We start from the raw sequence: 10,413 nt of genomic DNA on the forward strand, positions 1-10,413 counted from the left end.
TACATGCATTCTCAAATCAATCCCTCCACAAATAACTCTAGATATGAGATACTGTAAAGGTAAAGCACAAGTATATGTATTTATGTAGTCTTTATTTTTCTCTTTTGTCTGACCCTCTGTCTGACCTGTCCAGAGTTTTTGTTGAGTAGGGTTGAGTGGAAAACCGCAGGTAGCACTCTTTGTAGAACCACACAGTCAGAGGGTTCCAGTCAGTAACAAGGAACCACTGGCGGAGGTCAAACTTGGTTCCGTGGACCAACAGTGGACGTTCCAAGTATTTCTGAACAACCCATTTACTGTCCTTCATCAGCGCTCTGTCAGTGTCCACGAGGGCCAGAATCTCATCCAGGCGATTCATACACATGATGCCTAGTGGGGGAGGTTGGAGGAGTCACATGGAAAAAAATAAAAACAGGTGACACCAGAATTGCCAAAAAAACATCATGAGTGCAATTTTGACAGATAAAATTTCAGTGTCTAAAATAGAAGGATGGCCTTATTAACAAAGCACCTGTGTTTTGGGTTTATTGCATTTGCAACAAACACACTTCTGCTGTGAGTGAATCTGAAACTTAAGAGTATCTGAAAATCAGGGTTTTTGTGTCCTGAGCTCAGGCTTACAGGATCGTCCATTGTGGCTGCTACCGGTCTGCTGCTCTGTACCTCAGTAGCTATCAGGTAGCGCTGTGCATCAGTCTTTGGGCGTACATGACATTGTGAGGCAGGGTGCAGAATACGATGGAATCCCGACTGCACATGTTCATGTTAGTGTTTTTTTCAGTTTTTGTAATTAGTGAGGCAATTGTTGAGCCATCTAAAAATATAATATTACAGGTATAAGTGAACGAGTTACATCTGCTGAGTTTATGGGTCGCTGAGCAAAAACATTCATGAAGTAGCACCAGCATTAAAGAGTTTGCTTGTTTACATATACCTGTCGGGATTCTTTCGTAGTGTGGCGTTCGCTCAAACACTCTGATGCACAGCGCTGCCTGATAACTACTGTGGCAGAGCGCAGCAGAGCAGTAGCAGCTACAATGGACAATCCTGTGAGCCTGAGCTCAGGACACAAAAACCCTGATTTTCACATACTCTTAAGTTTCAGATTCTCTCACGGCAGAAGTGTAGCAAAAGTCATGTGTAAAAAAACAGCCAATGGTGAAGCTGCTTGATTATTAACTGGTGATTTGTCTGTATTAGCAGGATTTGTATTCGAATACGTACATTTTTCAACTTGTAACACCTTTGTACGCATTGACAACTCTTTGTACATATTGGCAACTCTTACTACATGTACACATTTTAAGACAGATGAGCAGATTTTTTACACATTTGAATACGTAGTTACAGACAGACAAATTCCGGTTCGCATTGACAACTTCTTTTACGCATTGACAAATCTCACGTCAGACGAACGGACTGAGATACAGACAGACAACTCTCCATACGCATGGACAAATAGTTTTGCTACAATAACGCCCCCATATAATACAGAGAATATAAATTACGAACATATAAGATTACCACACTATTATTATGTTAATGCTATTACAGAACAGAGCCTCACCTCTTCCTCTTGACTTGGCACCTGGTTTGATGATCCAGATGTTATTTAGTCCATCAGTGTCCAGCTGAGGGCAAACCTCCTTCAGTCTGTTTAACATGGCCTGGCAGTGCTCCACAAACACACTGCTGCCCCTGATCAATGCACCTTTGCTGCAAACAAATATTTTAATATTAGAACTGCAAATCTTACATCATGGAGGAAAAAAAAGTAAATCACAGATGTAAAGCATCGGCTCTACGGTGAATCAGAAGAATCACCTTCCATCGAGTGCGAGCCGGCTCCCGACTTTTTTTCCTCGCTGCTCAGTGGCTCAGCTCAGCTCATGGCAGAACTTTGTTTTGATTGATAGCATGGTGGCCTTGTGGCCAATCATGTGTGAGGATTTAGTGCCAGGGCTGACGTTATAATGGAGATGCGATGCTATCTTGAAGAGGCCCTCATCCAAAGAGCAGAAGACCCACTGAGCTGGTGGCAGACCAAGGCCTCAGTCTTCCCCCACCTGGTGAAGCTGATGGAGGGGAGACTGTGTATTGTGGCAACATCTGTTCCCTCTGAGAAAGTCTTCTCAAAAACAGGGCAGATAATAACTGAGAGGAGAAATCACATCAGCCCAGCCAAGCTGAGGCATTAAATTTTTTTTGAATGCAAACCTGCACTAAAGACATACTGTTTGGTGTTTGAACTCAGTTTTGTTCTGGTTCTGTTCTTTTGGTTTGTTTGAAGTGTTTTGTTCATTAGTTTTCATGTTAAATTAACATTAAAAGTTTGATTAAAATATTAAACAAAAGTAAGAATGCCTGCTTTTGTAACATAAAAATGCACAAAATTAAGCCATTATAAGGCTTCTAAAAAACACTAAATTCAAAAGGGTTTATCAACACACAAAGCATTCATATTTGCCAAGTTAGGCTAAAATATGAGGCTACAGATGATAATACAGTAAGAGCCGCTTGGGAGCCAAAAGAGCCAGCTCTTCTTTGGGAGTCCTGCTCTATGCCATATTTCTTCCCCTACACAACGACACCTTGTGCAAAATAGAATAGCAGGTACAGGTGAGACAGTAGTGTATGACTAACACTGTCGTCTCACAGCTCAAAGATCCTTAGGCCTTTCTGTGTGGAGTTTGCATTTTCTCCCTGTGCCTGCATGAGTTTTACCAGGAGCTTCAGGTTCTTCCCACAGTCCAAAGACGTGATTAGGTTAATTGGTTATTCTAAATGGTCCGTAGGTGTGATTGTGAGTGCACCTTGTTGCCTGTCTCTGCTGACCCTATGATGGACTAGTGACCTTGCCTTCGCCCAAAGTCAACTTAGACAGGCTCCAGCACAACCTTCTGAAGTAGAATCACTGGTCACCTCATAATTCTTATCTGACGCTGCTGTCTTGGCAGGTTTTTGGGGCCTTCTTTAATCAGTAATGTTTTGCAGATATATGGCCAAGGAACTTCTATCCTTGCCTGCTAGCTTCTAGCTTACCACTCTGTTATAACCTATTCCCCTTCCTACAGGAAGATAAATGACAGAGGAAACATCATCATGTTTTGTGATAATGAAGCATCAGTCAATATTATTAAGAGTGTTCTTCAGTCACATCTGTACTCCAACATTTCTCCGTGCAGTCTGCCTTGCCAACATTTGCCTCTGTTCAACACAAACTCTGAGAAGGGCTTGTCCCAGCCTTGGTTTGTCCACCTCTACATCCTATTCTAACGCTGTGATCTCTCACCTAAGCTACACAGCCTATTCCTTCTGCTCAACTTCTGTAGCGTATGAACATTCCTGTGCCTGAATGCCATCAAATATTGCTTAAAAGCCATGAATAGCACATATTACATGTAATCTGTGATAACTACATAAAATTTGTGCACTGTTTCATGTCAGTCAATGGAGGTCATGCATGCTTGCACAAATCCAAAGATAATGCATCATGCCCTACGCCATTCATAGTCTCATATCTCACATAGTATGCTTCCTTTGTATCAAGTCACTATTACAGGGCCTTGCCAAATGTTCATCTGTGCACATTCAGCATGCCACTGATCCCCTGCATCCAGATGTGAAGGCTGTGCATGCCTGCACGAATTCAAAGGAAATGCAACACACTTGTCGCTACAAACAACGCCAATTTCATTAAAGTCCATTTCATTTCAAGGTGACTCTGCTCATCTTCTCCCTTTGGCAACACAGGTTTGGGGGTTTGCGATTTCATGGACTATCTGTGTCATGCTTGCTCAGATCATTCCAGAGCATCACTCAAGCAGAGTCACCTCCATGTCATTCTAAAATAAATGGTTAAATCTTACAGTGTCCTGTCAGAAATGAACTTTTGTGTGTGATGGGCACAAAGTTATGGAGTCACAAGGCCCTTTTCTGTACAAGTGTTTACTAGAGTGCAGTTCACCTTCTCAGCGTGCTCTGTAACTGAGGCAGCTTTCATTCATTCTGCCTGCTCCATGCTCACCACATCGCTGCTATACCAGCATCTACAGATCTGCAAATCTCACCCTCCTCCCCAACCTCCTCTCTTTTTAAAGCTTCAATATTATAACTCTTACAATTTTACAAAGAGGGCTGAAATAAACCTCTGCATCTACTCTGTTCAGTCACTGGCAGAGAGGAAAATGATAAGGAGCCAAAAACTGGATTTGTATAATAAGGACCATTTAAATTGATCTCCTTGTTTCCGTGCTCATACTGTATTCCTTTTAAATGTTGTGAATGTGAAGGCCTGTGAATCCATGATCTATGGAACTGTCTGTGTGATGCTTGGTCAGATTGTTCCAGAGCGTCACTCGATCAGAGTCACCACCAGACACAAATGTATGTCATGCTGAAATAAATGGTTAAATCTAACCACTATCTAAGTGTACTGTCTGAAATAACCTAGATTGATTTAATAAGCTGACCTGAACTGTAAGTCCTGCAGATAAAATTAGGGTGATCTAAGGAGGATAATTTTATCAAACCCTAGAAGCTTCCAGAAAACATACTTACTGCACAACCATGTAGTAGTCTTGCAGAAACTCTGCCCACTGCTGTTCCTCTACTGAGGGAGGTGTTTCTGCAGTCACGTCAATGTCACCGTGCTTTAAAGCAATGAGGAAGTCTTGACACACGTGAAGAGCCGTGTCAATCATTTCTGGACCAACAAATCGATGTTCCAAATTCAATTCTGCAGGGAGAAGCAAGGATGATATAGCAGAGTTATTTTTTCCTCGTCCTCCACTTCATTCAACACATCATGCTTTTTTTCCTTTTTTTTTTTTTTGATAAATGACTTTTTACTTTCAGAGACACTGTTCTTGGCATTTTGTTCTTCACTCTCTGATTTGTCTCTTCTCCATCGACTTGTCTCAACCACATACTGCAGCAGGCTGGTGCATGCTGTCCTTCTGAAATCCTCTTCATTTGTATGGATAAAGAAAAGACAGGATAAAAGTACAAGAGAGAGAGAAAAGGCATTTTCTGCTTTAAAAGCTCCATTTACACTTGTCATTACATTCATTCTCCCCCAAACATGATTTTTACATGTTTCACTCACACCTTAACACTTATTCAATATTATATTAAAAGTTCCCCTTCACCCCCTTGTTGTCTGTCTCTAAGTGTAGCCCTGTGATAGACTGGTGACCTGTCCAGGGTGTCCCTTGCCTTCTCCCTAATTCACCTGGGATAGGCTCCAGCCCCCCCACCCCCCACCCCCTGCGACCTTAGTGAGGATTAAGTGGTGTAAAGATAATGGATGGATGGATGATACCAGGTCATACAGCAGACCTATGAATGCATGCTTTTCATCCTCTGCCCCAAGCCTGTAGCATCTTGGGAAAAAGGTGTCAGGATCCGCTGTATCAAACCACTGGAGGTTACGCAGATTAACACAAAGCCCCACCTGAAAGAAACACAATTACATGTAAGAGGAGACGGGGAGAACGAGTTGACCTATGGCTTCAGTTGAGCAACTTGCATTTCTGCCAGTCAATCATTAGTAACTCCCCAGAGACCTTGGTGGTGAATGTTGCAGCATTTGCATAGTGGTTGGTCATTTGGTCATTCCGTAATGAGCGACAGTCTACGTAATCCCGCCGAGTCGTCCAGTAGAAATATGTTGTTTCATTTCGAACCATGCGAGACTAGAATAAGTTAAGAATAAGAAGACACAAGGAGATAATGCATTTGCCGTCACGCTGTGCTAGACATCATTGTCAGGCTAGTTGGTTCACTTAAACGTTATCTTACCATGAGGTCATACATGTCATTGAGGTTCTCCTCTTTCTCGCCTTCACCCGCTCTGTCTGTAAAAAGATAAGAGGTGTGTGTGTCTATGTGGTGTGTGTGCGCAAGCTTAAAGGGGCGTGTATTAAGGGTAGGGGTCCGTAATATGGTACACAGTGTATCGTTTATCATGTGCAGGTGTATCCATGTATCTAGTGCTCCAGTTACATATAGATAAACTCCTCCTGTACTTGTAGCTTTTACAGATACAGCAGGACGTCACTGATCTGTCAGATGAAAATTTAGACACAACAAAATACGGATGACTGAAAAAATTATTTTACACTGAAACTTTATGATGTTTGTTCTTGGAAAAAGCCTTATCTTTTGCTGCTTCTTCTGTGTGCAGGCTTTATGTCGACTTCAATTTACCAGGAAGTCCCTTGAGATTAAACTTTTTTTTTTTGAGAGAGACCTGCTTAGGAAGGCACGCCATTATTAAGTTAGAAAAGATTACCAAATCAAGCATGACAACAACTGACAGGGGACAGAAGTAAAGCACATTAAAACAACCAAGGGATTAAGATACAGAGGACAAAATCCAGCTTAGGAGAAGCAATCGCACTCTTCAGTTACACATCTTTTGATCAGAGCCACTCTCACAGGGAGACAAAATCATTAAGCTGTAGTGTGTTCTGAAAGTTATTTATGGACCTGGGTACAAAATGGAAGAAGCCTGTTCGATTGAGTTCAAAGAAAATCCTGGGCACCCTGTAGAGCAGCCGGTCAGATGAGTGGGAATTACAACAGCTGTTGGTAACTGATAGAAAATTACACATTAAGAAGGGAATTTAGCCAGCATTGCTTTGTACATAAAAATATATCAATCCTGCTATCTCCTTCGGCTTAATGATGGCCAACAAATCAGATTATAAAGCATACAGTGATGTGCACTGGACAATGATGGATATAAAATGTAGACAGCTGTGAGATACACAGTCCAGGCAGAGAGAGATCCCAGACTTGACTTGAGGGATCCTCCCGGCATGGACATTGTAATTTTTCTCTTTTAAACCATTTGTCTTACTAGTAAGATCAGCACTGTCATCCCCATCATCCCCATCATCCTCCTCATCGCCATGACAATGAGGTGTTCTCTGGACCGGATGGGGAAAACGACGTTCCACCCATCCTCTGGCCCATAAGGCAGCACGAATCACAGGATACGGTCCCTGCACTGAAAACACTTTCCTCAACTGAGAATACATGGAAGAGAGACAGAAAAAAAACAACAACACACATATCACACAAAAGGACAGTGGCTAAACATGCATTGGTATCAAAGTGAAATCTGTTTCAACATATAATCACCTTTAGTGCCTTCTCCACCAGTGCTTTAGCTGTTTTCAGCCTGTCTGGCTTGATTGCTGGCAGACTTGGCACACTGCGACGTAACCTCCCCTCCGCTGGAGCAACCGTGGATTGTAACACTGGGACAAATTGCTCATTCAGATTTGAATATAAAGTAACAAGTGTGTGTGAACACATATGTTTTGTATATGTAAATGTCTTTTAACTTACTGCTCATTTGCAGATGATGTTACTTATGTGCGGTTCTCTCATCAGCTGATCAGTGCAAATTGTTGAGGAGAAAGCAGAAATATGTTAAACTGCATTGTTTTCACATCATATTACAGGGTATATACTTACACAGATTTACTACACTCTAAAAAGTAATACACACCAATTGCACCAATCTGCATGCATGGTTACAAGATTTAAAAATAAAATCTAAATTATGAATTTAGATAAACTATTTAAGCATTTGATGAGTTGGGTTGACATAATATTGTTGGTATTTGCATCAGCTTAACATTATGTGTAATATAAACCCAAATCTCAATGAAACTGGCTTGAGAACTTAATTTGTCTTCACCTTGACTACAGGATTTTGAGTGCCCGATCTTAACTCACTGGCAATTCAAAAAAAACAACAACAAAAAACCTGTTATTGTAGAGGAAAAGTTAATTCTATTAACTTAATTTAGCTTGTTGGTTGGACATAATACAAAAACAGTGATCATTTTTTAAAATAGTTGAGCCCCAATATTGTCTCTTGAGTGTAGTCATAAAATAATATAGGCGGGTAGATTCAAGTATTTGTTTCCTATTTCCAAATTTACCTTTTCACAGTTTCACCTGTAGCCCAAAACGGCATGTAGTAACTCAGTGTTTTTCCCAGCCGCTGAAAAAAAAATCAAGAAGGCTTTACTATAAATACTATGACATGCTGCACCTACTTTGGTGTGTGCAGCTACTGGAGGAGGATGTAAATTGGGTCAAGCAGGCATCTTAAACTGGACCGACATACCCATGCGCAAAAAGCGCACACACTGATAGCACATGCACAAAAATAACTACCAAGCATTTCTGAGCCAACCCTCTCTATGTCAACTGTGACAGCGATCAGACATGCGCAAAAGAGCTATTCCAGTAATGTGTGTCCAAAAAAACCCAAAAAAAACAGGGGCGATTTAAAAGTGAAAATTATTATACAAACCTAATTTCGCCCCCTTCGCCACTGACCCGACCGCTCTGCCCGCAGACTCGCTCCGTTCGACTGCCTTCATGCTCCCGCAGACAGTTCCCATGACAACCGTGCATGCTCCCGCAAAATGTTTACAGTTGCCATAACAACCGTACCCAGGAGAAACAGGATGCCGTGCGGGTCGAGGAGGGGAGAGAAAAAAAAAGTAGCGCCTTTAGTCATGTGTTGAAGAAAGTGGATCACTTACTGGACTATCAGTTGCAGCGTATCTTACACGTGTAGGCGACATGCACCGCAGAAACTAATGCAGACACAGCGACATTAATGTGAGGAGGCGCAATTTGAACTCGCTGCTGAGTAAACAATAAGAGGGAAGGGGGTCAACTTGCTCGACTAAATCCGATCAAGTGTTCGACACCATGGCAGGTTTCACATGTTTCACATGTTCATCCTCAGGCCAGTGGGGAGGAAAACACGTGATTTATTGTTGAGTATCTTCTGCCTGCCTTCACAATAAATGCAATCACCTGCAGTTGGATGGTTAAACCTGTCCTCCCTCTTAAACGCTTAAACCTGCACTGTCGTCACACTGTGCACTTGGATTATAACTAACATACAGTGTATCCCGGTTGGAACAATGTTCTACTATCCCACAAGGTGGCATCCGAGGCTTTCTAGTGTGTTCCATTTCATGCAACTGGATCAATCAGATCCAAAATGTGGCTGTTCTTGTTCTCTCCTGTCAAAGTTTTACTGGGGCTATTACAGTAGTTAAGCACAATTTGGAGGTGGTTTTGCTTGATTTTTTTCATTTTGTGCCACTTCATATATGCACTACTCCACTGCATTTCAAAGACAAATGTTGTACTTTATATACTTCTGTTGGGATTTGACTGCTGTAGTTACTTTACAGATTTTCATTCAATACATAGCATCACCTGGACTCAGATGGACTGCATTATTATACATAGAAAGACCCAACAAAAGGCCTATAATTCAAATCTATTCCACCCCCAGTGCGACTATATCTTAATACTACATAAGTGTATGGGCAAATGCGTAGGCCTATATATTTATATAAACCTACGATTGGGACATTCGGCACAATGAATACCTCTGATTACAACAATTGCACTTTTGTACTGGTGCAACAGTAACATGTGAGATGCCTTTCATTTGTACTGGTGTATTTTTGCACGTTATTGTTACAGTATTTCAAGATTATAAGGACTTGTTCCACCAGTTGAACAACAAAAACAAAAAAAGTTCAAAAACATAAAGTTCTCTGTGTTTTGTGAGATTTGTCCACATACATTTTCAGCTTTATACAGGGTGTTTCTCTTGAGCTCGGTAAAAGTGAAGAGAGAACAATTGAACCATTCAGTGCACAGTGATATTAGAACAGGAAATATGGCTGCTGAGAGGGGAGAAGCTGTCAAAGTGGACATTGCATAGCGTGAAGAAGCTCTATAGGCTTAGAACAGCCTCGGCTCTATTGTGCTGGTTAGCAGCAGTGCGTCGCAGCCCGTTGTGCGCCTCTGCGCTGTGATTGGCTGAAGCTGCAGTGATGCTCTCTGCATCCTGCTCCCACCGCCCGGACAGGAAGGAGGGGAGCTGGAAGCGCGGCTGGGAAATCATCATAACACGGGGAGGGGGGGAAACAAAATAATCATTTTTACCGTTTTCCTCATCTGGATGAGATGTCAACACTCAACATGTCTGCAGAAACGGAAGAAGCTACTGTCGCCAACTCGTGATCTTCCAAACGCCCTGAGACAGCGCCGAGAGGCTGACAGAGGAAAGTCTCACCTTTACTCTCCGTGAACGCTGAGCAGGTTAACCCAGAGGCCATGAGCGTGCCCGTCAACGACCCCGAGAGCATCCTGAGTTATCAGGTAAAGTGCACTTTAAAGCTCTAATGCGTGGAACGTCTCTTGGACACGATGGCACAGATCAGGCTGCACACAAGCTCCAACAACTGGTTCGAAATTCTCTGCGCTAATGGAAACTCAAAGATGGAGTGTATCGTATTTTAGGAACTCTTTGGTGACAGGAGGGTTCACCTACAGGCTGTTAATTGTAGGAGC

The 10,413-nt window shown here is 42.1% G+C and overlaps 1 protein-coding gene across 1 annotated transcript in view; it reads right to left on the bottom strand.

Annotated features, from left to right (window-relative positions):
- The window catches only part of ttll3 (tubulin tyrosine ligase-like family, member 3), a 9,573-nt gene extending 1,420 nt beyond the window's left edge, over window positions 1-8,153 (bottom strand). The window contains exons 1-10 of the mRNA XM_008307039.1: window positions 8,150-8,153; window positions 7,150-7,244; window positions 6,866-7,034; window positions 5,803-5,852; window positions 5,568-5,696; window positions 5,341-5,455; window positions 4,852-4,968; window positions 4,561-4,738; window positions 1,568-1,716; window positions 126-369 (exon numbers count right to left, since the gene is read on the bottom strand). Coding sequence (XP_008305261.1) covers window positions 126-369; window positions 1,568-1,716; window positions 4,561-4,738; window positions 4,852-4,968; window positions 5,341-5,455; window positions 5,568-5,696; window positions 5,803-5,852; window positions 6,866-7,034; window positions 7,150-7,244; window positions 8,150-8,153 — 1,250 coding nt within the window. The remainder of the gene's footprint in view (window positions 1-125; window positions 370-1,567; window positions 1,717-4,560; window positions 4,739-4,851; window positions 4,969-5,340; window positions 5,456-5,567; window positions 5,697-5,802; window positions 5,853-6,865; window positions 7,035-7,149; window positions 7,245-8,149) is intronic.
- Between the last annotated feature and the right edge of the window lie 2,260 nt (window positions 8,154-10,413).

The sequence above is a fragment of the Stegastes partitus genome, unplaced genomic scaffold (genome assembly GCF_000690725.1).
Source record: "Stegastes partitus isolate 25-593 unplaced genomic scaffold, Stegastes_partitus-1.0.2 Scaffold51, whole genome shotgun sequence".
NCBI lineage: Eukaryota > Metazoa > Chordata > Actinopteri > Pomacentridae > Stegastes > Stegastes partitus.